Source organism: Ursus arctos, unplaced genomic scaffold, assembly GCF_023065955.2.
Source record: "Ursus arctos isolate Adak ecotype North America unplaced genomic scaffold, UrsArc2.0 scaffold_36, whole genome shotgun sequence".
NCBI classification, from domain to species: Eukaryota; Metazoa; Chordata; class Mammalia; order Carnivora; family Ursidae; genus Ursus; species Ursus arctos.
This window is the reverse complement of record NW_026623050.1, coordinates 7,114,553-7,139,856: the sequence shown is the minus strand read 5'-3', so window position 1 is coordinate 7,139,856 and position 25,304 is coordinate 7,114,553. Positions and strand designations below refer to the sequence as shown.

General features: G+C 46.5%; 1 protein-coding gene across 3 annotated transcripts in view; it reads left to right on the top strand.

The window, feature by feature from the left end:
- INO80 (INO80 complex ATPase subunit) overlaps positions 1-17,734 on the top strand; it is a 128,966-nt gene extending 111,232 nt beyond the window's left edge. For 2 of the 3 annotated variants that reach the window (XM_026479987.4, XM_026479988.4), the window contains 8 exons: positions 280-352; positions 7,790-7,948; positions 8,570-8,672; positions 9,914-10,002; positions 12,638-12,793; positions 13,096-13,255; positions 13,962-14,177; positions 16,134-17,734. In XM_026479987.4, the coding sequence (XP_026335772.1) occupies positions 280-352; positions 7,790-7,948; positions 8,570-8,672; positions 9,914-10,002; positions 12,638-12,793; positions 13,096-13,255; positions 13,962-14,177; positions 16,134-16,351 (1,174 nt within the window). In that variant the 3' untranslated portion in view covers positions 16,352-17,734. The remainder of the gene's footprint in view (positions 1-279; positions 353-7,789; positions 7,949-8,569; positions 8,673-9,913; positions 10,003-12,637; positions 12,794-13,095; positions 13,256-13,961; positions 14,178-16,133) is intronic. The other variant, XM_026479989.4, reaches the window with a different exon arrangement.
- Positions 17,735-25,304: the final 7,570 nt, after the last annotated feature.

Below are 25,304 nucleotides of genomic sequence, written 5' to 3'. Positions count from 1 at the left end.
TTTTCTGTTATATTTGCTACATGTTGTAATTACATTGCCTATGAGTCTGTCAGTATTAGTGGGCCGCAGAAGTATATCTGCAGATTAGAAGATGACAGCCATGATTTCATTTTAACATCAGAGCACCTTGGTACAATGTGTCAAGGAATGTGGGTCAGGCCTGGGTAACCTTTTCTAGCCCTGGACACTATTCTGTTTTCAGAGATCCCTGTCTTTTGTCACATGCCGTCTTTCTCTTTTAGTATTCCCTTTTAACGTATCTTCTTCCCTTTTCTGCAGGAATGACATCTTTGTGTTCCTGCTAAGCACACGAGCCGGAGGACTGGGTATCAATCTCACTGCTGCAGATACAGTAAGTAAAGAGAACACAACATACCAGATGTGCAGGTTTTCTAGTATAAATATGTTGTCCAGTTGGTATTACCCTTCGCTTTGGGTCACACTTTTTATTTCTTTGCCTCATTATGTTAAAAGACAATAGTTGCATTTTGGCTGGAACTAAGACATTTTAGCTTTCCTTCTGGACTTTTCTGTCCATTCTCTGTGAATAAGTTTCTTACACATTCATTCAACAGATATTTAGGGAATGCCAACTATGTGTCTGATACTGTTCTAGACACTTGGAGTACCTCAGTGAATAAACAGACTTAAATAATCTGGCTGGATTAACAGTTTTTCTTAGTAGCTATAACTGAACAAATCTGAAATGATTGTTTTATTGCTCTTATGCATTATTCCACCAGGGGAGGAAGTCATACTTTTTAATCCCAAACTTCAAAAGGTGGTTGGAGAGCAATGAAATTGGTAATTTAAAAAATAGGGGCGCCTGGGTGGCGCAGTCGTTAAGCATCTGCCTTCGGCTCAGGGCGTGATCCCGGCGATCTGGGATCGAGCCCCACATCAGGCTCCTCTGCTGGGAGTCTGCTGCTTCCTCTCCCACTCCCCCCTGCTTGTGTTCTCTCTCTCGCTGGCTGTCTCTGTCAAATAAATAAATAAAATCTTTTAAAAAAATAAAAATAAAATAAAGACATTGTATCAAATTATTTATCCTTTCTTACCCAGTCTCCTTGGAAGAATACTTCAGTTGACTAAAATGGAAAAGAGCATTCCTTTTGAATCTCAGAATTATTCCCAGTGTTCAAATATGTTTAATTACAATTTTCGTAACCTTGAGACATAAAAATGCATAAGTGGGAAATTGTTTTGTAGCAAGTATGACATAAAACGGCATTTTATGTGGCTGTTGTGGTGCTTCTCTGTGAAACACAGAGCATGAAAATTCCAGAAATGGGATGAAGGTGCAAACTCTGGAGGGTCATGGAGAGATGAGGTAGAAGGGGGAAGAGGCTTGAGTAGACTCACAAGCTGCAGAGCTAGAACTAGGGCTCGCATTTCCTAGTCCGCGCCCCTAGGCTGTGTCCACTCCCTCTCCTTATTTCCTGCTGTATGGTAGAGCCGCCTGACTTCGAGAAAGAAAAGCAGATTGTGACATCACCTAGTAGAATATCAGCCACAGGACTCCGCTGTACCTTCCTTGGCATGTTAAGCTCATCAGCCAGTTAACCAGGTTTCCACAAGGCTTCACGGCCTGAGGACTGCTGGAAGCCTACCTAGGTAGAGGCTGGATCTAACATGCACATAATCAGTTTCGGTCATCCTAAGGCAAGGCTGTCATTGGTGGTAGGTGTGTTCTTGTGGGTTCTCTGAGGTGGTGTCACATCAGATAGCAGAAATTTGGCTTTCTTTTTACTCCTTGCTTCTTGGCTCTATTTTTTAAGCATTCCATATAGTCCTAACTTAGTCATACTCTCAGTGAGTACAGGAGTCACCACTTTCTCCTAGTGAATCTTTTGGACTCCAGTCTCAGCCCCCAGCCCCATATTTATTCTCTTGGTTTATTTATACCATTCTTTTTTAACCATGCCACTCCCTTTACCCAAAATTCTCAGGGAATCTCCATCATCTTATAAGACAAAGGATAGGCTCCTTTACATGGCATACAAGGCCCTTCATTTTGTGGCCTTTATCCTTTCCAGTCTAATTGCCAGATTGACTTCCCCCTTCCCAGAATTTTACGTTCCAGAAATAATGATTGACTTTTTGTGCCTGAACGTACCATACTGTATTAAAACGCTGCATGAACTGTTCGCTCAGTGCGTCTTCCACCTGGTAAACTTCTGTTTATTCTTCAAGACCCCATTCATGATCGGGGGTGGTGGTTTTATACGGAGTGATATAGCTTCTCTGATAAGGCGACACTTGAGCCAAGATCTGAAGAGAGTGAGGAAACAAGCCAAGCATGTATCTGGCAGAAAGAAGAGCATTCCAGGCAGAAGAGATAACTGCAACACCCCGCGGCAAGAACGTGCTTGGCATGATCAGGCCATAGCAAGCAGCCCTTTGTAGATGGAACAGAAGGATGAGGGGGAAAGGTTGTCAGATAAGTGTTGTGAAGCAGATCGTGGAAGGCTTCATGGGCCGTAGTAAGACTTTTGAGATGGGAGGCCGCTGGAAAAATTTGAACAGAGAGGTAACTTGATTTGACTTGGGTTTTAAATATGTCCCTCTGGCTTTGGGGGAGTAGTAGGGTGGGAAGATCTACAAGGAGAAAGGTAGAAGCAGGAAGTTCAGTTAGGAGTTAGACGCTAGGGAGAGCCTGGGTGGCTCAGTCGTTAAGCGTCCGCCTTCGGCTCAGGGCGTGATCCCGGAGTTCTGGGATCGAGCCCCACGTCAGGCTCTTCTGCTGGGAGCCTGCTTCTTCCTTTCCCACTTCCCCTGCTTCTGTTCCCTCTCTCTCTGGCTGTCTCTCTCTCTCTGTCAAATAAATAAAATAAATCTTAAAAAAAAAAAAAAGAGACGCAAGGTGATGGTGACTTGGATAAGGGTTGAAGCAGTGGAGGTGGGGCGAATAATAGGAATTTGCATGTATTTGGGGGGCACAAGCAGTAGAGTTTGCTAATACATTGGATATGGGATGTGTAGGAGGTGTCCAAACTCCAAGGTGTTTGACCCAGGCAACTGGAATGATGGAGACATCAATTACCAATTAAGGGATAGATGCCGGGAAGAAGGGGTTTGAGAGGAGAAATCAAGAGTTTGGTTTGGGGTGTATTCAGTTCAAGATTCTTAGCAAACACTAAGGGGCAAGGTCACCCAGGCAGCAGGGTCTGGAGTTCAGTAGATAGCATAAATTCATGTGATTAAATCAAAATGCATCTCAGCCTGCCTATCTCAGGTTTGGTCTATGGTTTCGTCAGGGATAGTTCCTATGGCGCCTAGGTGGCTCAGTCAGTTAAACTTGATTTCGGCTCGGGTCATATCTCAGGGTCTGCTGGGGGGGGGGGCGTGTCTGCTTGTCTCCCTCTGCCCCTCCCCCAGGTCATGCGTGCTTTCTTTCTTGAATAAATAAATAAGTCTTAAAAAAAAAAAAAAGGAATAGTTCTTGTCATTTATTTGCATAGTCAAGAAAAAAAAAGATTTGAGCAAGGAGATGCTGCTTTATGCTTCCAGTATTCACATAATTTGCCCTGGGGGAGGTTAGGAGCTCCTGCCAGCCTCAAAGAACCAAAGTAGGCGGAACCCATGGCTAGAGAAGTAGAAGTAGGAATTCCCTTTTCATCCTAGGGACTAAAGAGAAAGGCTCTGAATATTCTGAGTTCCCAATTCCAAAGTAATTTACATTTAATTTTGAGGGAAAGGCTTGGGGACTCACTTGTAAATTAGAACCTCCTGGAATACTTCTCAATAAAATGTTCCTCAAGATTGAAATGAATTTCTAGGTTATGCTTTGTATGAAGTCGAAGTGCGCGGTGTGTGTGTGTGTGTGTGTGTGCGCGCGCGCACGTGCATGATTAGAGAAACAATAGGCTTAACTGCTTGCCTGGCATTCTTCCTTTGTCCTGAGATTTATTTAGCTTTGGAAGATTCCCCAGAACCATTTATGGACAAGGAAGAGGTTAGTCAGCCTAAAATGTCAGGAAAAACTTAATGTCTTATGATTGAAAATGCATATATAAATATGTATTTTGTAAACAGTGGGACTCTTGCCCACTCTGTTAGTAAAAACATGATTTTAGCGTGTGATTAATGGCCCCTTGCTGGCTGTTTTGTTCTTTGTATATTTTTCCTAAAGTAGGGATCTCTTTGCATTTGACTATCTTTAGTGTGGGGTTGTTATAAACTTGACTGTTTTGTTCCTGTGTCTCACATGTAGAGAGAGAAGAAGGAGCTTTTCTCTCTTGGTGGCAATGTAAGAATTCCTATATGTCCCGTGAGACATGGGACAGACAACTTTCAGCCCTCCCAAGGTACTGAGCTCCCACCCATTCTCTCGGGTGAGAGTTTCACCCTTCAAGTGTTGGTCCAACTTTTTCCAGTTGTTCCTCTCGAAATTTTCCTGTTTTCTATTTCACTCCCTCATCCCCTGAAACTCCCTCTCATTGATCTGTAAAGCCAGTGCCTCCACCCCTTCTCAGCTCTCACTTCCCTCCTCCCCTCGTGCCTGTCCAGCTTGGCATGTACAACTTCATGAAGGTGCTGTCTATTAATATATCTCCCCTTAGTCATTGCTTGGTCATGCTTTGTGGCCATCCATTGACTTGCTTTAATCTTTACTGGCTAAGTTAGTTCTTATCCTTTAATTGTTATTTGTGTTTCTCTAGATTGTCTCACTGAGCTCGGTAAACCTGATTACCAAATCTAGGTGTCATCTCTTTTCCACTGTGGTGGGCATTGTCTCCCCCAGCACCCCTCCTCACAGCCCCCAGTTCAAGTCCGGATTGATTCAGTGTTCATTTCATTGTCAGGTTAGATAATAACCATCTATCTGGCTTGGTTTTTTTTTATTTCTCCCATTCTTGGTTTTAACTTACTAGTTTATATATACTTCATACTCTTTTTCCCGGTTAAGTATTTTTCATAATAGGATCTTATTTTATTCTGGTCCACCCAAATTCCCCACCTCTTTTAACCCATTTAAATGATAATTAGCCACTAAATGTGTGGGTTGTTTGAAGTTAGATTGCTGACCTGTCTCCTTAGCTTTAATTTTCTTACCTTTTATGAGCTCAGAAAACCCAAGTTGAATCAGGTCTCATTTGCTGCTGAGACTTCCAGGAAAAAATGTAAATGTTAAGGAAGCACCTCTGAAATGATTCATAATATAGAACTTCCTATTACGAATTCCTGCTGCACCATTGCCTCGGGCTCAGGTAACTAAAGGTACTGTCTTTTGGATGAGACATCCCCTGTCATTTTCCAGTAATAGTCATTTTAGGTGTGATGGGCAAGTAGTTTCTCCCCAGTCCAATCAGAGGCCTCGTTTTCATTAACTCTGTCTTGTCCTTGTTCTCTCTGAAAGTTTAAGGTAGATTTTCTAGAATTTTGCATATCCTGTTGAATCTCCAAAATATTCTGTCTTTACTCTGCTCCTCTACAAATGGCAAGCATTGTGTACTTCGAAGTCCTAGGTCTTTGGACACTGTGGATTAGCAGTGAGTTTTCACAATGATTTTCTTTCCTTTGGCAGGCAGTTAGTAATTTTCTCCCCAAGGATTCTGACACTAAAAATTGCGGGATTATACCACACATAAAAGCAAGACAAAAGGAGCAGCATCAGAAAGAGCCAGCGGGGGGTTTACTATTGTAGGCAAGAGTGTTGAAAATGCCAGTGCCTTTTGTCCATCTTCACTCAAAGTCTGAGTTCTGCAGAGAATGGCAGAATTGTGTCCAATTTTAAAAGAGAGAACAAATAAATTACTCTGGAGTGAATCATTCAGTTTACATTTTTAGGCTTGCTCTAGTGTTGATCGATTCCCTTAGAAATTCTAGTATTAATCAACTAGTATTTGTGGAATTCTACTTTGCACTGATGGCTGCTGTCTGTCTTGCAATATGACTAGATAGGGAGATTTTTAAAATAATACACATGAAATAATTGGGCACCCATAGAAGATAGTCGGTGATTCAGTGGAACTTGGACCAGGATAGGCAGTGCAAGGTATTGTTAATAGTGCAGGTTGTAGAGGGTGACTGTTAGTACTGTGAGCTCAGGCCAATGTCTTCCTGATTGATAAGATGAAGGAAACACACAAGATTTTCGTGAAAATTTAGTGAGATATGTACGTACACTAGTGCCAGATACATTGTAAGCACTGAACAGATTTTTTTTTTTTAAGATTTTATTTATTTATTTGACAGAGACAGCCAGTGAGAGGGAACACAAGCAGGGGGAGTGGGAGAGGAAGAAGCAGGCTCCTAGTGGAGGAGCCTGATGTGGGGCTCGATCCCAGAACACCGGGATCACGCCCTGAGCCGAAGGCAGACGCTTAACAACTGAGCCACCCAGGCGCCCCAGCACTGAACAGATTTTAACCATTATTATTTCTAGTAGGAATCCACGAGGAATAGGGAAAAGGGACATTGTTATAGGCAGGAGAAATCAGGGAGGCCTTCTTGAAAGTGGGAAGCTTGAATCAAACCTTAAAGGACCAATAGGGAAGACTTGAGGGGCTACAGGTCAGAAAAAGAGCTTGATCAAAAAGTGGTGCAAACAATCATGAGTGAGGAGCGCTGAAGAGACCTCTTGACAAAAAGGAAGGGGCGTGTTTATTTTAGAAAAGAAGAAAAATTAAGTTGGCTCAGCATAGCAGGGACTGATTATTGAGGGGAGTTTGGACTTGGTGTGTTACCGCATAACTGGCAGGGAAGTAGAGTGGCCTACAGTAGACTAAAAAAAGACTAAAGAAGAGAGACTGAGTTCTAGAAAGCCTGCTGGTCTGACATAGGCAGCAAGCCAGGTGTAGGTGATGAGGTCCCAGTCTAGGATAGGGACAGTGGGACTGTAAAAAGGAGAGGTTCATTTCTGAAGAAGCAGTAGCTGGATATGGTGACTTGCTTGAATATTGATGAGGACCATTTGGAGCTGGCTTTCTTTCAGAAGGTCCTGTATATTCAATAGTAGCCTCAGGGCTGAGGACCCAGGAGTCTATTGGCTGTAGGATCACTTGTGGGGTAGAGGAGAGGAGGGTACATTCTGTTGTTGTTTATGTTTGTTGTTTAGCAAACTAAAATTAGCTTCCAGGGAACCCTTAAATATGTCTTTGCTGAATTCAAGGGATAGGAAATATGAACTGGAGAATGCCAGGAAAGCCATGCCTATCCTTTACCCTGGTAGACTTAGTGTTAAAGAGAAGGCTTTCAGGGATGCCTGGATGGCTCAGTTGGAAGAGCATGGAGCTCTTGATCTTGGGGTTGTGAGTTCGAGCTCCACGTTGAGCGTAGAGATTGCTTAAATAAATACATGAAAACTTGAAAAAAAAGAGAGAGAAGGCTTTCATATCCCCTGCCTCATAGGCCTACCATGTACTTAGGCTCTGTGATCTTGGATACATTCTGTAATTCCTATGTGTCTCAGTTTCCTCATCTGTAAAATGGGGCTCTTAACAGTACCTAAATCATAGTGATTGTAGGATGTGAGTTGATACACATAAAGCAACTAGAACAGTGACTGGCAGATAGTAAGCATTAAGTATTCATTAACTGTTAATATCATTGCTGTTCCCTCTTTGTAAATGAAAATACTGAAAAAAAAGCTAGAGTATGTCTATTTTGCCCAAGGCAAGTGAAGAAATGGCCTTGGTTTTATGAGTGGATGTCTGCTCATCTTAATATCCTAGGAAAAAATCTGGCATCAAACTGCAAATGACAAGTGGCTGGGTCGCTCTCAGAATTCCCAGTCTTGCCATAAGAGTGTCTCAGTCTTTGCTGTATTCTTGTCCTGCCCGTGCAGGTGATTTTTTATGATAGCGACTGGAACCCCACTGTGGACCAGCAGGCCATGGACAGGGCCCACCGCTTGGGGCAGACAAAGCAGGTTACTGTGTACCGGCTCATCTGTAAAGGCACCATTGAAGAACGCATTCTGCAGCGAGCCAAGGAGAAGAGTGAGGTAAGCAGCAGTCAGAGGAAGTACTGTCGTGGTGGAGAAGCTGGAAAGTCCAACCGCATTTACTGGGCTAAGACCCTTGCCTTCCGTGGGTCAGGAAGGGGCGGAAAGTTCTTCTGAATAGAAAATAAAATCAAGTCCGGTACTGCCCTGGCTGTTCTTCCTCACTCCTTTTCTAGCTGAATGGTGTCTACAGCCTAGATGGGGCTGTCGTTCATGGGGGGATGACATCAGTCATGGTCCTCCTGTTTCACATACTTTCCTGTTCAGGGCAAGAAGGAATGACATTTGAGCTCTCATCCTAGTACTCTCAATTTGACAGCCTCTAAGTTGTATGCCAGGTTTGCTAGTTTCCGAAGAAATGATTATTTGGGGGGGTTGTTTTTTTATCTTGATTTCAGTATTATTGGATCTTCTAGCTATCAATTAGCAGTCCCAAGCAAAAGAACTTCTCATTGTTCTTTCTGTTGGACAAATAATCTGGATGAGCCAGTAAGATGAATGAGAAGAAATAGGGAATCCAAGTGCCAGAGGAGCAGATTGAGAAAGATGTTGCCTTCTTTCTGGATATTAGCCATAGGAAATGGGGGCCTGGTGGTGATGTTTTGATCTGCTTTGGTATAGATTCAACGGATGGTGATTTCTGGTGGGAACTTCAAACCAGATACATTGAAACCCAAAGAGGTGGTTAGTCTTCTTCTAGATGATGAAGAACTGGAGAAGAAATGTAAGTACTCTAAACCTCTTACTAAAGCTCTCTCCTCCCTACAAAAGATGTTTCTCTGGCCCCACCCATCCAAAAATGGTAGGACCCCTTGGCTATATGCCAAGGGTAGGCAAAGCCAAGGACTGTATTTGGGGAGAAACATTTTTTATGTTAATAACCTATATTAAAACCCAAACAAGAATGTGTGATAGAGTAGAAGACAGACTCTCATATATATTAAAAGTACTATGACTTCCGGGGCGCCTGGGTGGTGTAGTCGTTGGGCGTCTGCCTTCGGCTCAGGGCGTGATCCCAGCGTTATGGGATCGAGCCCCACATTAGGCTCCTCCTCTGGGAGCCTGCTTCTTCCTCTCCCACTCCCCTGCTGTGTTCCCTCTCTCGCTGGCTGTCTCTCTGTCACCTAAATAAATAAAATTAAAAAAAAAAAAAAAAGTACTATGACTTTGAATAAATTTGCATGAGGGAGGCTATATCCCTAGACTCCTCAGCAGTAATGAATTTACTCTGTTCTGCCCAAAGAAATGTTTTTATGGAGAAGTTGGAGAAACACATTGCTGTAGCACTTCTCCCATGTATTGCTGGCTTTTGAGAACAATTGGTTTCAGAATTACCTTGTGAGCCCCTGTGGATGTCAGCATCACATCAGGAAGTATGAAGCTCCTTTCTTACAGTGCTCATATTTGCCACCACCTTCTAAAACCCTTTCAGGACTCTACAACCATACTTGATCTGTGCAATGCAGAGATATTAAAAGGCTAAAAAGAGGGGCGCCTGGGTGGCTCAGTCGTTAAGCGTCTGCCTTCGGCTCAGGGCGTGATCCTGGCATTCTGGGATCGAGCCCCACATCAGGCTCCTCTGCTGGGAGCCTGCTTCTTCCTCTCCCACTCCCCCTGCTTGTGTTCCCTCTCTCACTGGCTGTCTCTCTCTTTGTCAAATAAATAAATAAAATCTTAAAAATTTAAAAAAATAAAAGGCTGAAAAGAAAAGGAGAAAGAGTAAAGTCAAGGAACGGCCCATGACAGTTAAACTGAATGATAGTTTGAACCCCAAAACTGTTAAAAATCCAAGAACTCTGTTCCGTCTCCAAGTTAAAAAACCACCAGTTAATCTGTCCTAGACAGAAGTCCTACCCTTAGAACATAAATATCAGATGGTGTGGCCACCTTAATTTCAGACAGTGAGGATTATGATTACCACAGATACTTCATCAGATCTTCAGATCTTTTTAATTTTCTTGATAGTGAGACTGCGGCAGGAAGAGAAACGGCAGCAAGAGGAAACCAACCGAGTCAAAGAGCGCAAGCGCAAGCGGGAGAAGTATGCAGAGAAGGTATCTCAAGCTTCGGGTGGCTGACAGGGACCGGTGGGGGACAGGGCAGTGCTTACAAAAAGGCCTTGGGTACATGGCTTATCATCTTGGTTACTGGTTGGTATCCAGCTCCAGCTGTATATGGTAAGTAACAGCTTTGTGCTGATTGACATTTGATTGGGAGAAATGCACCCTTGGTAGACCAGTAGTCCCCACACAGACCTACCTTGTCTGTGGTCGCATGTAATTATGGAAACCATTTGTCAGGGCTGTTGCAAAGCATAAGGCTAAATGTGGAAAAGGTGGATCTTACTTACATTACAGATTCCATAGAGTCGTAGAAGGGGCCTAAGAGGTCATTATGTCCAATCCTACCTTAATTCTGCTAGTGTTCCATTCAGTGTCGTCTGCCGTTGGAAAGAGAAATCACTGGCCAATCTGTTCATCTCTTTTTCTCTAATTTATGCCAAAGATGTGTGCTGTTTTTTGTCTCCCTTCTCACATTTCCCACTTGACCCCACCAGCCAGCTACAAAGTGGAATGTAGTGCCGCTTACATTTCTCCCTATCTTGCTGTTTCTACCAGAGTTTTATTTCAGTGATCCTTATTCCTGGTCTTTATTGACAAGTAAATCAAAGTGAGGCCTTCAGGATTTATTCTTGTTTCAGTGTTTCAGGAGTCAGTCCACTGGTTCTGACCAGGTTCCCAGATGTAGCACCAAAGGATTGTTGGTTCAGAACCATTTTACTACCTTCCAGAAAGTATGTCCCAATTTTTTCTGGTGGGTTTGGCTTACCTTTGGGTTGTGCTGCCCTTCCCATCTTTATCAGCCTTCGTTGGGCCCCTGGTCTCGAACAAGATAGCTACCATGAGCTTCAGGCATTTGGGTAGCTCTGGGTCCTCGAGCCCAATAGTTGTCCATGCTTCGTTTCCCTGGACTGTTTAGTTTGTCTGAAGCATGTTGTGTGGCCACATGTTCAAATTGCTTCTGTCGTAAGTGGAGGTTGACTTCTTCCCCTTATCCAGGCTGATATTGGGCCTCATGTCCCTTGTCGCTTTGGCCATATGACCTTGATGATCAGCAGCCTAGGAACTTGTCTGTATTATTTGATCATCTTCAGTAGATTTACCAACTCTTCCTTTTGTAAAATCCACACCCTCCTTTGTACCTTCTACTGAGCAGAACTATCTCTAACCTGAAGGATGCCCTGGTACTCACTATATCAAAGATGAAAAATCCAGAAACTAGGACTCCACCCTCAAATCTCTAACCCATTACTTACTACTATTTATAATTAAGGTAGCTTTAATATTCAGAAACAACATCAAAGAAGAAAAGGTGGTGGTTTTTGGGGGGTGGGGGTTGTTTGCTTTTTATTTTAGCCTAAGTCCAGTAAACTTATTTTGCAAAACAGTTGATATCCTGAGCGTTACTGAGCCAACAGAACATCAAAATAAAAAGTAGTCTGAAGTTAAAGGCAGGGGCACCTGAGTGGCTCAGTCGGTTAAGCGTCTGCCTTTGGCTCAGGTCATGATCCCAGGGTCCTGGGATCGAGTCCTATATCAGGCTCCCTGCTCAGTGGGGTGCCTGATTCTCCCTCTCCTGCTGCCCCTGCTTGTGCTCTTTTCTCTCTCTGTCAAATAAATAAATAAATCTTCCAAAAAAAAAAAAAAAAAAGTAAAGTTAAAGGCACAGTACGTTAATAAACAAATGACCCTCAGTCACAAAATTATAAATGGCAGTTTGGGATGGACAGGAGGGGAGTTAATCCAAACTACAGCAGTGAAGTCTTTGAACCACAGAAGGTGGTTTTCTAATACAGGACACTGGGGGGGTTACTGAGTTTGCATCAGAAGCCATTCCTGCTCTGAGTAAAGAAGTCTCAGATAAACATCCAGTGGTAGTATAAACTACACAAAGACATTAACCCTAACATAGGGGTCGATACAAATGCAGTTAGATACAGTGAGTGGATGTGATTCCCATAATTTTCCAAGCACATTCTGCGATTTCAGGTCCGTACACGGTGACAGAGCCCTACTGAGCTTTGTTCTAGACCTGCATAATGTCGCTCAACCCGCAAGTATTTATATGTAAACTAAGAAAATAATGACAAAAGCAACCCATTATTTCTTGGGTATGATAAGAACAAAGCTTATCATAAGAACGTGGCTTCGTGCAGCCCCGATTCAGTGTGACTGGCCTGCGTCTCAACTCTGTATTACGGGGGTGGAATATACATAAATTCTTATGCATATTTTAAAAGAAGCAGAGTGAAAACAGATGTGCCGAAAATACACTAAAGGCACTGGGCCTCCCTCTTGTAGGACTGAATCAGTTCCACCCCTGTGAGTGCTGCAGCTCGGACATGCCCCTCATGGGTCAGGCCTCGTGCAGCCCTGATTCAGTGTGACTGGCCTGCCTCTCAACTCTGTATCACTGGGGTAGAATATACATAAACTCTTCTTAAGCTATTCCTTTCCTCCTTCCTTAGGAGTTTTTCCTTCCTTAAAAGTATGCTAATTGAAAAAAAACAAAACAAAACTGAGTTTACAGAGAGTCAGCTTTCTGTCATCACTTTCTTTTCCAACCCCACTTTTCTTTTGGTGCCTATCTTCATGCTTTTTCCAAATTTCTTGATTTGTGTGTTCCCAGAAGAAAAAGGAAGATGAATTGGATGGGAAAAGGAGAAAAGAGGGTGTGAACCTAGTGATCCCATTTGTTCCCTCGGCTGATAACTCCAACCTCTCTGCTGACGGGGACGACTCCTTCATTAGCGTGGACTCGGCCATGCCCAGCCCTTTCAGTGAGGTGAGGCTCCTTTTAGATGCCTTCATCCTAGCAGTGGGGACTACGTCCTGACCTTGTAGCCTTTGCTTCTCCTGGAGTTCTGCATTGGGGAAGGGGGCTGCACATGGAATCCATAAGGAGAAAAGGAAATGAGGACAGGCTGGCTTCTCTGGAGCCAAAGCCCGGGATTTCACCCTTAGGAGTAAAGCCAGGCAGGAGAGGGAAATAGTGATGAGGCCTAAGAAGCACATCCTCACGTGGGTATGAGGGCCATGGGCTGTGGGCACCAAGAATGGTGGTGATCTCAACCTTTCCTCTTCCAGATCTCCATCAGCAGTGAGCTGCACACCGGCTCCATCCCTCCTGACGAGAGCAGCAGTGATATGCTGGTCATCGTGGATGACCCAGCCTCCTCAGCCCCCCAGTCTCGGGCCACCAACTCTCCTGCTTCCATAACGGGCTCCGTTTCAGACACGGTGAACGGTGAGTGGTGCTGCAGTCTCCTACAGCTTGGGCCTGGTCCAGTGCCTCAGGAGAGGCATTGGTTTCATGCTGGATAAAGTCCCAACTCCTTCTAAGATCATGGCATTTTCTACTGTCTAAAGAAGAGTGGAGTGGAGGGAAAAGAATTGATAGGCTTATTCTTTCAGTAGCCCTGTCAAGTGAAAGGGAGAAAGAACTTTATAAAGATTTCAAACGTCTTTGTTTTTTAGTCAGCCCTGTCTTTCATATTTCACCTTTATTTTTGCTAGTTTTTAGTTAAAGTCGGCTTCTCTGGGCCTTTCCTCACTTTGTTCTGTGGGACCCAGTGGTGCTATTTCTTGAGCTCTAGCTTTAAAACTTGGGGGTAAAAGTTGACTCTTCAAGGCAGGAGCACATTGAAGTGTGCTGGTGAATCACAGGCAGCACACCCCTGGGGTTCATTTAGTAATGAACTAGTTTAAAGAAGAAATTCAGGAGTAATGGAACCACTCTTTTAGAATGAAAAGCAGCTTAAGCAGTCAGGCTGTTTTAGCTGTTCAGAATTCTTACTAATTCTATGACTCCTTGGCCCAGCCATTAAATGGGGATGGAGCCCTCCCTGGGAGTCCTGAAACACCCCAAAAGCCAGCCCTCCCTGTCCGAGGAAGATTCTGTTAACATGGAAGAGACTGACTCTTTTTCCCTCTTGGCCCATTTGTTCCCACAGGAATTTCCATTCAGGAAATGCCAGCTGCAGGACGGGGTCACTCAGCTCGAAGCCGAGGCCGCCCCAAAGGTTCAGGAAGCACAGCCAAAGGAGCCGGGAAAGGCCGGAGCCGGAAGTCCACCGCAGGCAGTGCTGCTGCAATGGCGGGAGCCAAAGCGGGGGCCGCGGCGGCCTCAGCAGCCGCCTATGCTGCATACGGGTACAATGTGTCTAAAGGTGCGGAGGCCCTGGGGTAGGGGTGAGCTGCAGGCGCCATTATGGTGAGGGACAGTCTGGAGGGTCTTTGGAGTGTTCTGCCCCGAGAGCACGTAGGGCACCCCCTGGGCCAGGAAGCTCCTTCCCGGAGGCCACGTTGGGTTCTGCCGTGCTGAGCATTCCTGACTCTGCCCTTGCCCCGGTGACTTAGTACATACAGTTTCACCTTCGAAGTGGAAGTAACTACGAAGAGAGAGCTGAATTTCTGGACTATACTGCTTTATTTTAAACAATCACAGTTCTTCCTGCTTTGAGAACTGATGTTTTTTCCAAGACGCACATCTCAGTAATTCTATTTCAGTAATACGGGCTAACATAGTCAACATTTGCCATCACCCGTGCTGTGTGCATGAGAGTGTAACACACGGCCCCCGCTCTGGAGTGCGTAGTAGAAGTGAGAAGAGGGAGCTGTCTGTGGAATATGTTTAACAGCATACACGACAGTAGGCTTGTGCTGAGTGACAAAAAAGGGTGAGGCCTTAATTATAGCTGTAGCTCAGAAGAAGGGGGAATCCGTGGACCTGAAGACAAAGTTGCCAGGCTGTAATTCAGAAAGAAGGAGAATGATGACAAAGGAAGGGGCATCTCCGGGGTCACCGAGCAGGTCAGTCAGGCCGTCCTCAGGAGGAGCAATAGGAGTCAAGAGTGGAAAGACACGGCAGGATCTGATGGACAGGAGCTTCTCAGGTGTGTGATGAGGAGCTAGAAAGTTTGAGAAGGGAGGTGGCTGTGGTGAGCACACCGTGTGGAGAATAATGATAAGCGTAGCCTGTAGGACAGCTGCAGGGGGTGAGAAGGGGAGCACCGTTTACTGGTCTCTCTCCACATTCACAGCCTGGGAGTTAGGTGAGAGTGGTGTAGCAGGTGTTGCCCAGTACTGGATAGAAGGTGCTTAGTAAGTGTTAGCTCCCCTCCCCTTCCTCCTACGGCAGGAATCTCTGCTTTCATTGGTTTGTCCATTCAATGAATTTGAAGTATAATAGCCTAGTCCAGCATTTCTCAACCTTTTGTCGGCTTATCACATCCTTGGAAAATAGCAGTCGTACCAGCAGTGAAGGCTGCCATGGCATGGTCTCCCCCACGGACAGGCGGAGTACAGCACCCATCAGGCTTTCCCCTGGAGATCCGGTCTGAGAAGGGGCGGGAGGTGTGAAGGAGGCAAAGTGTCACAAGAAAAATGAACAATTGCTTGGTGACCGGGAATGGGAAAACCAGGGAAAGGACTGATTCAGAGATGCCCTGCAGGGCCATCCTCCACGGTGGATGGGAAGAGACAGTTGTGTGCCCACCAGGCGCTTACTGTGCTTTTTCAGGATAGTCAGGCCAGCCCGCAAGAAACAATTGAAGCATATCAGACAGTGTGTTATGGGGTGTAAGTGGATTTGGCTCATACAAATAAGAAAGAGTTGTCACCCAGGGAGCCATCACTGGGGATGAGCAATTTGAACTGGGTCCTTGAAGCAGCAGAGCTTGGGGAGTAGAGGACATCTTGTGAAGTGAAGGAGGAGTGATTAGGAGCAGCTAATCACAAGTGGTGTCCCAAGGAGGAAGAAGGAACACGTAAGAAAATACCTTCGTGCCTAAGAAGTTACACACCATCCTGCAGCCTTGGCTTCCCCACGTTCTGTAACATGTGCTCTGTCCTTGAGCTTCAAGGTGACATCTTACTTCTTGTGGATGAGGTGATGTGGAGAAGGCGGAGCGCGTGTTGTTTTTCCCTGAAAAAAGCATCCCTCTTACAGAACAGACAGTTGATAGGAGAGCAAGCAGATGTGCTAAGAAGAGGTTGGCAAGGAATGGGAGGGGTTCCCCCAACCTCACCTCCAGCCCAGACTCCAATAACCAAGGTCAGGCATCGGGGCAGCTCAGACAGGCCTGGTGCCTATACTCTTCTCATCTCTTTCTCCATCCCCACAGGAATCTCTGCCAGCAGTCCTCTGCAGACGTCTCTTGTTCGGCCTGCTGGCCTTGCTGACTTTGGACCTTCAAGCGCCTCTTCTCCCTTGAGTTCCCCTTTGAGCAAAGGAAATAATGTTCCTGGGACTCCCAAGAGCCTCCACTTGACCAGCAGCCTAGCCCCAGACTCCCTGGTCCGGAAACAGGGCAAAGGCACCAACCCCTCTGGAGGACGGTAACCACCTGGACCCTCTAGCTTCCTTCAACCAAACCAGGGGCCAGAGTTCTGGCCTGCACATGGTCTTTGGATGGCTTGCCCAGTGCAGCGTCTTACATCCCAGGTCAGAGGGCAGAGGTGAACCAGTTGCAGCAAGGCAAGGACAGGCAGGTGGCTGGTGTGAGCACTTTTCTAACCTGTGTCTCAAGACGAGTGCTCTGGGGGGCCTATTAGGAAAAAGGCCCAAGGACAGAGATCGGCCTTGCGGCATCTCAAGTGAACTTTACAGCCACATCTTAAACCTCGCACTGGGGAAGGGCCTGACATAGACCCCTTTAGATGCTCAGGCACACAGTCTCCATCCCCATTCCACTCTGGGGCTCTGGCCATGTCCCTTGCAGAAGCTCTGCAAGTGCTGTGAAGAACCTTCCACAGTGGAGACCTCTCTTAGGGCTGTGATTTCCTGTAGGGCTAGGAAGGGAGGAAATCATGTGTCTGGCATCCTCGGTCTTTGGGCAGCTCCCCAGGTCTTCAGACCCCGTTTGACAGAGTGTCAGCACCGAAGAGAACAGTGAGTGCGAGAAGGTTAGCGGCTCATGAGGGTGACAGAGGCTAGAGGAGGCATGCCCGGAGGCACTTGTTTTCCCAGCATTTCCTCCCCTGTCCTGCATGGTTCATGCCAGAGAACCTTCAGGTCCCACCAGCAACCGTAGCAGCAGCTTCCACCCCGGAACTCCCAGAAGCCAGTAAAGAGACCAGGAGCCACCTCAATCAGCAGGACATCCTCACTGTCCCTCTTGCAGACTCCCCTTGCCCTTCCTGAATGCACAGTCTCCCCACCCCTGCCCTTCAGCCCCCTGCTTGGCTGTATGCACTGTCTGTATTGCACTGAGAAAGGAAGGGACAGCAGGAGTGAGGCGGAGGGGATGGAGAAAGGGCAAAGCTCAGCACCAACCCTACTGGCCCCAACCCCACGCGCCTGAGCTTGCTTCCCCCCTGAGAGAGGCAAAGGGGTGGTGTTTGCATGGGAGGAGTTTCTTCCTACCCCCAGCCTGATGTCCCTGGTGGAGCAGGTGCTTCCGGGCGGGCCAGCCTCTAATTTGCACACCTGAAAATCGCGGAATTGAGTTTAGACAGATTGATTTTTAAAACTTTTTTTTGGAGTAGGGGTGGTAGGGGAATCATTTAATTTAAATCATTAAGATTCCCCTGCCCAAACCCAGACTCTTGTGTACAGATGCTATTTAGAGGGAATCAGAAAAATGCCAAGCCTTTTTTCTCTTTGAATGTGCTGTCTATTTTTATAACTGAACTTGTACATATGTATAAAGAGAGACACATCTTTCTTTTACTAACTGGAGAAAAAAAATCTTAAATAAAATGGAGTGAGATAATTTTATGTAAATCAGGGTGTCTGTGGTCTTTGCAGCTGCCTCTCTTGGGGGCATAGAGGGTTCTTGGAGGAATGTGGCAGGGTAAAGGGGAAACAGAGCTCTAACATCATTCCTGTGGTCAGAGAGGACAGGTCGTCATTGGGACGAGGAGTGCTCTGTGGGCATTTCCTCAGTGGCTGTGGGCATTTCCTTAGTGGCATTTTAAATCAGGCTTAGGAATTTGCCTGCAGCCATCAGAGAGGAGGTCTGACCAGTCCCTGGCATGCTGAGGCCAAGGCCCTCGGGGTGTGAACTAATTATGACTCAGGACCTAGACTCTCAGGCTCAGGTGTGTACGGCTTGGTCTGGTCCACCGTCAGATAGCTTTCTAGTGGTAATCTTAAGACCGACAGGTTCTGTCTCCAAAAACCACAAGTGAGAGATGATCCTGGCAATGTGTAATGTGTCAAATCCCCAACTAATAGGAACAGCTTTATGGTCTCACTTTCTAAAACTGTGGTGTATGTACACGAATGTGTGCGTTGGCAGTTCCAGGACACTGCGTGTGGGTCGGTTAAGGCAGCGGAAGTACTAACAAACTTTGAACGGAATTCAGTGTTCTCAGTGTTAGCCCTGCTTGTAAGAATCATGAACGAAAATAGTGAAATACGTTGCAATGATTCCAAAGACATCCACGCTTTGAAAACTTAGCTCTGAGATCAGTTGGTAAAAGAGCAAGTTCCCAGCCTAGACTGGCAGTTGGTGTTTCTCTGATTGAGCGGAAACACTGATATGCTCTTGCGTCACCTTCAAGCAGGGCTCGTGCTGTTCCCGAGTACGTTGCTGTGTGGCCTCCTGAGCCTTGGCTCACCCTGCATACCCTTGATCGGAGTGGGCTGGCTCCTGAGTAGCGGCTGCTCACCCAGTCGCAGGGGTCAGCCTTTTCTTCATTTTGTTGATCCCCAGTAGCACTGTCCTACGCGCCAGGTCTTGTTTTCCCTGCTGCTGGTAAACTTGACCAAGGCCTCACACAGAACAGACCAGTGTCAGTTTCCCAACTAACCATGCTCTCTTGTCGTCACCACTGTGGCTTGTGGTCACAACAAGCCCACTAGGATGGGTCCTCTGCAGTTCTCATCACTCAGCAAGGCCCCCAGTGACGTTCCTGCTGGAGCCTTGCCAACGTTGGCAGCGGCTACCTCTCTGGAAACCTGACAACTTGGATCCTGTCACAGCTTCGTCCAGATGTGGGTAGGCTAATGACCCTGACTGAAAAGCATGTTAAGTTTTGGATCAGAGACCTTTAGTCTTCTCAGTCCCCAAACATGCTACCATACTCCCCTTTCACCCATTTTTAATCCAGTGCTGAAGAAACACCGCTAACATTTCATAATGATAAACACTCACCGCCTTAATGTTCCGCCTCACCTGTCCCTCCCTTCCCTGAGGATAGATGGATGGAACTTGAATCTTAAAAGTGAAAGCTTCAAGCTCATTAACCAGTCCCCGAGTCATAACTCGTGCTCTGTCTACCCACTTTCTGAAGACTTGTCCATCTCCCATGTGAGAGAGCCCCAGCTCTCTTAGGAACTCAGGGAAGCAGTGCCCTAACACGGAAAAAGGCTGGGGAGGCTCCTGCCTGCTAAAGGAAGCGTCTGTCGGGAAGCCTGGAAGCCCAGGCCTTCGAGTGCCGGTCTGGCCTGGATCACAGTGAGCCTGTCCCTTTGGCCAGGATCACCTCGCCACACAAGTCTACTCTGGGGCCCCTAGGTAAGTGAATTTTAAGATTGTGGGTCTGTATGAGCAGCCCTGGAAATGCAGGGTCTGTGGTGGACTTACTATCCCAGTGTCTATGTGTAGGGATTTGTTGAGGCATCCAGGACTCTCTGGGGACACACCAGGGCTTGTTTGTGTCTCTCTAGTCCTGAGGTTGGGCTGGGCAGGAAGCAGGGCAATGCAGACTGAGCAGTGAGCTGGGTTCTTCTGCACAGCTTTGCCCTGGTGTCCGCCAGCATGTTCCATCTGTAGAGCCTTGCTGGCTTGCGAGTGCAGTCCACACCCTCACCTATGCCCCTCACAGCAGGCCATCTGTCAATAGAAACAAATCTCCCTAGGGGTACCTAGCTGGCTCGGTCTGAAGAGCATGTGACTCTTGATCTTGGGGTCCTGAGTTCAGGCCCCATGTTTGAGTAGAGATTACTTAAACAATCTTAAGAAACATCCCATCAATGCCAAGCTAGGAGCTGAGGCGAGATTAGCAAGTTTTAGCTGACTTCAAGTTTTAGAGATCCTCAGATGTGCCTCAAAGGCTGCTGTGAGTGAGGAGCAAAGGGGTGTGGCCACCCCAGTTAACCAGCATAGTTCTGCTTTTACTGCCAGGTAAAGAATTTGTGTGGCGTTCAACTGTAAGGAAAGAAAAGAATTTGAAACCTGAACCATCCCTTAAGGTAGTGTTTCTCAAACTTAATATGCGAGTGAGTCACCTTGGGATCTTGACATGCAGATTGACTTTTAGAAGGTCCAGGGTGAGACGTGAGACTGCATTTCTAATGCGTCCTAGGTGATGGCGATGCTGCTAGTCCTTGGACCACACCTGGAATAACAGGGCCTTGGAGCTCCCTCGAGCCCTGCCAGTCTGAGGAAACTGCCTCTGTTTGGATGTCCCCACCCCAGCCAGGAACCCCTGTGCAGGAAATACAACTTTATTCTTTCCCCGATTCCACTTAATCCACCTGATGACAGAAAATGAAAGCCCCGTATTTCCAGGAAAATTCGGTCCCATATGTATTTTTTCAGGGGTTTTTCGTTTTGTTTCGTTTTTCATTTTAAAACTGGCAGTTCATGATTTTTCCCATCACCCCTCCCCTCTGGGTAGCATCTGTTAGACGTGTTAGGTACGCTGGGTCTCTGATCTGCTGTCTCTCTGTCCAGTGTAGCCTCTGTCAACATGTAGCCTCTGAAGTTGGCGGGCAGTCACTGGAGGGTCTGTGATCCCGAGACGAACTATTTTGTGCTGCTTGTCTTCTTATCATGGCCACCAGATTCCTCGGGGTCAGTTAACTTTCTCATTAGCATATTGCTAAGCCCTTCCTTGGAGACCACTGGCTGGGAAGCCATGCACTTTGGGAGGCAGCTGTGGCCAGTGGTGGCTGCCTGCAAGCATCTTCACACGTTCGTTCAAACCACTCAGATGGAAAAGGTGTATGGAGGGCAGGGTTTGTTCTAGAGAAATCAGGGCCTCTGGCTGTCTTGAAAACGTGTGCCTGGGTATTCGCTCTTTGGCAGCAAATGGAGCTGGGAAAGGCCCCTGTGTGGGGGCTCCTGAGGCCTGGGGGCAGGAGCTTGGGCTATTTCAGTCCTCACAGAAACAACCCACCCATTTGTCACCCTGGAAGTGTCTGGGGCAAACAGTGCCAGGCCTGGGCTGTGGAGATACGGATCCTAGGTGACAGTCAATGGGGCTGGGTTTAAAAGGTGAAAGGAAGGAGGAGGAGGAGGAGGAAGGACATGCCTGAGGCCCACTTCCTGGTTATTAAAGACTAGACGTCTCCCTCCTCACCAGACCTCCCCTCCCCACACCCCCTGGGTGGCTCAGTCGTTAAGCATCTGCCTTCGGCTCAGGGCCTGATCTCAGGGTCCTGGGATCGAGCCCCGCATCAGGTTCCCTGCTCCGCTGGGAGCCTGCTTCTTCCTCTCCCACTCCCCCTGCTTGTGTTCCCTCTCTCGCGGACTGTCTGTCTCTCTGTGTCAAGTAAATAAATAAAATATTAAAAAAAAAAAAAAGACTATCTCAGGGTTGTGAGTTCAAGACCCATGCTGGGTATGGAGATTACTTTAAAAATAAATAAAAATAAAAAATTTAAAACTGCCACTACCCATTCTCTCATTCCACCCCTTCCCCCCACCCCATTATGGCAAGCTGGAGGATGTACCCCTGGTTTTCTCCTAGCTACTGCTAAAAATGAGCATCTTGCTTTTTTCTGTATTAAGGGGTTTCTTGCTCATCAAAACAAGGACACCAGGGAAAAGCGGAACTGGACATAGGAAGTTACAAAGCTCAAGATGTATATCACAGTTCTCAAGGAGTCTTTGGTTCCTAGTTCCTGGCACCTTGGGTGAGAGAAACAAGGATTCCAGAGAGAGAGGCTCCCCAACTCTTTCCTTCCTCTTAGGTAAGAGTTCTTTCCCCAAAGGCAGAGGACTATGCTCCTGCGAGCAGCCCTGTGGGGCCTGTGCCTCTGCTCTCCTCCCTGTGGGATTTCTTTGTCTTGGGACCCAAAGCTCAAGAACAAAAGCCTGGCCCCGGGTGCTGAGTGGCCTCTCTGGGTCTGACCTGGACTGGGGATTAGCCTGTAGCAGCCTCCCAAGGCAAAAAGGAAGCAGAGGCACAGAGGGTCAGAGTCACAGGAGACAGTGGAGAGTTTTCTAAGCTTCCCCAGCCCCAGCTGGTGACCCCAGAGAGCAGCTCTACGGGAGAATACCCAGGAGCATTCTGAACGTCTTACCTCTTCCACCACCATCACGCAACCACAAACCCCACCTGAATCAAGCCCACCTGGGGCTCTTCCTTCCACCAGAGAAAGAAAGAAGGGCTCCCTTCCCAATTCCCAGGTGAGGGGTCCTAGAAGATTCTGGGTGGCTTCGTACCTTGTCCCCGTGGAGTCCTGGTGCCACTTGCCTGGGAATGTCTGAGGAAGATGGGGGTGGAGGGTGGAGGGCTCAGATCCAATGGGCTGTTGGGGCAGTGTGGCTTCAGTGGTCTCAGTTTGCCTTCAGTCCAGTGTATTTCGAAAGGGCAGCATAAACTCTGTTACCCAGAATCTTTCTATTCTGAGTAGCTAAGTCTTTCAGAGAGCTGACATTTAACCCTTTGAAGCACCAGAATTTATCTTGGTTAGAATTCTTAAGAGATTTTAGGAATGTCACTGCTTAAGCACACCGTGCTAAACATATCTTAACATGTCCTGAGGACCTGGGTCATGTGAGCATCTGGTGCTCAGGCTCACTGCGGTGACTACTGTGTGCCCAGCGCTAGCTGACCCCAACAGCTACACAGTTCTTAAGTCTACTGTGAATAGGACCTGTGCCCCCTCACTGTTTTTGTGCCAATATGAGGTAGCCCTCTCCTAATTTACTTTTTCCAAATTTGGGGGGGGCTTGGAAACCATTTTACCTAATTTGGAACTTCTGAACCAATGAAAAGTACTCTGAAGGAGGAATCAAGGGGTCTCCTAGGAATAAAGTAATTGAGCTTCAATGCACGCCCCCTGTTTGGCCTGCCTTCTGGCCCTCCGCTGGCCTCCAATACCTTCGTTCTGGATAAGCCAAGTACCTTAGATGAGTGTGTTCTGGTTTTTCACCAGTTCACTAAAGCTTATTGTCTGTATTTTTTTTCTCTCCTTTTTTTTTTTATTCTTAAAAACCAAAAAAATGTATTGATTAACTTAAATAACTAGGAACAGCTCTGCCAAGGGGTCTAGGCAGTAGCTTGGTGCATGCTCACTCTCAGAAGGCAATCCAAAAGCAATGTGAGCAAAAGTAGTCCATCACCTACCCGAGCTTAGGGAGAGCAAGGAAAATGAAATGGGTGATCTTAAAGGCCAGTGTCATTGAACCTGATCTCCTGATCTCCACTGCCCTGTGCTTCGTCTTTATGGGAACAGGCTGGTCATCCCAAAGGACTAATTGCAGATGTCCACTGGTTGGGCCATAAATCCTCTGACCAAATAATATCATTGCTTACATTGGCTAGGATAGCACACAGTGCTGTAACTGAGACCCCAAAATGCAATGGCTCAAATAAGCTATAAATCCATATTTCTCTCACATAAGAGTTTGAATTCATATCTGTTCTACATAATCATTTAAGGTTCCAGGTTCCTTTCATCTTGTTTCTTGCTACCTCCGTGCGTTGTCCTCATCTGCATGGTCAATGCTGGTTTGCAAAAACATAAGAGGGTTTGAAAAGCTAGGGAGGAGGTTCACCTGCTATCTTAAGAGTTAGACCCTTAAGTGGCTTATAGCACTTTGGTGGCTCACATTCTCAGAACAAGCTATAGACCCAAAGACCTGCCTAACTGCAAAGGAGACTGTCGTACAGTAACAGAAAAAGAGAATAGATTTGAATGGACGGCTGTTAGTCTTGGACACAGCACTCCAAAGGAAAATGGGCAAAGCCATTTATTCAGGATTTATTTATGAAGCACCTTCTGTGTGACGTACATGCATAGAAAATGCACACACGTGTGTGCAAATGTTAATCATACAGAGAAATGTTCGACCTCAATAGTTAAAGATATGCAAAATAAAATAATGAGATTCTAAGCTTTTCCTATCAGAATGGCTGAGATTTGTTGTTTTTTCTTTTTAAGATATATTTTTTTTTCTTAAGATTTTTTATTTATTTATTGGACAGAGAGAGAGAGACAGCCAGCGAGAGAGGGAACACAAGCAGGGGGAGTGGGAGAGGAAGAAGCAGGCTCCCAGCAGAGGAGTCCGACGCGGGGCTCGATCCCAGGACCCCGGGATCAGGCCCTGAGCCGAAGGCAGACGCTTAACGACTGAGCCACCCAGGCACCCCTGAGATTTTTTTTTTTTAAGACTTATTCATTTGAGAGAGAGAGTACACATGTGAGAGCTGGGAGAGAGGGGCAGTGGGAGAGAGAGGGGGAGACAAGCAGACTCCCTGCTAAGCACGGAGCCCTGCCATCTCATGACCCTGAGATCATGACCTGAGCCGAAACTAAGAGTCGGATGCTTAACCGACTAAGCCACCCAGGCGCCCCTGAGATTTGTTTTTAAATGACAGTTGCAGGAGTTGGGAAATACACAAGGAAATGGGCCTTGTCACAAACTCCTGGTAGAAGCAGAGGCTGATTTACCGTGAGATATTACAGTTTAAGCTTCAGGACACCTCACTTTGGAGGGGCCTCCTTTGCACAGATGGCATGGAACACTGCTTCAGCCTGGGGGAACCCCTTGGCCTTGGAAGAGGTGGTCCTGGGGCTGTTCTTCAACCTCCGGTGAAACTCTGACCTTGGCCTTCATCCAGTGTTCAGATCCCATTGTTAACCCCAAGGTGAATGATCTGAACAAGACACTGTTCCAGCTTGACCTTGGATTCACAGCCGACAAGCCCTCCAGGAACTGGCGTGGTGGGTGGCACCCGAACAGTAAGGCCCTGGTTGGCTGGACCATGGGAAATCATGTTTACTGAGATCAGTGAGCAATGCCTCGCCTGAACAGGCATCTCTGGGGAAGTCACAGAGGTAGCAATGGGACACTTCCCAAAACGATCCATAAAAAAATGTATATTAAACTTTTTCAGGGCACCTGGCTGGCTTAGTCGGAGGAGCCCAGTGCCTTTAGTGGATCTCAGGATCGTGAGTTCAAGCCTGACGCTGGTGTAGATATTACTTAAATAATTTATAAGAAGGTATTTTCTTCCTATTTTTTCTACAGAAAGTACAATTGCAATATCATTATTGCTTGAAAAGGCCATCAGAGAATATGCAGCCCTCCATACCCACTAGAATAACTATAATTAAAAAGCCATCTGATAATAACAAGTATTGATGAGCATGTGGAGAAATCAGAATCATT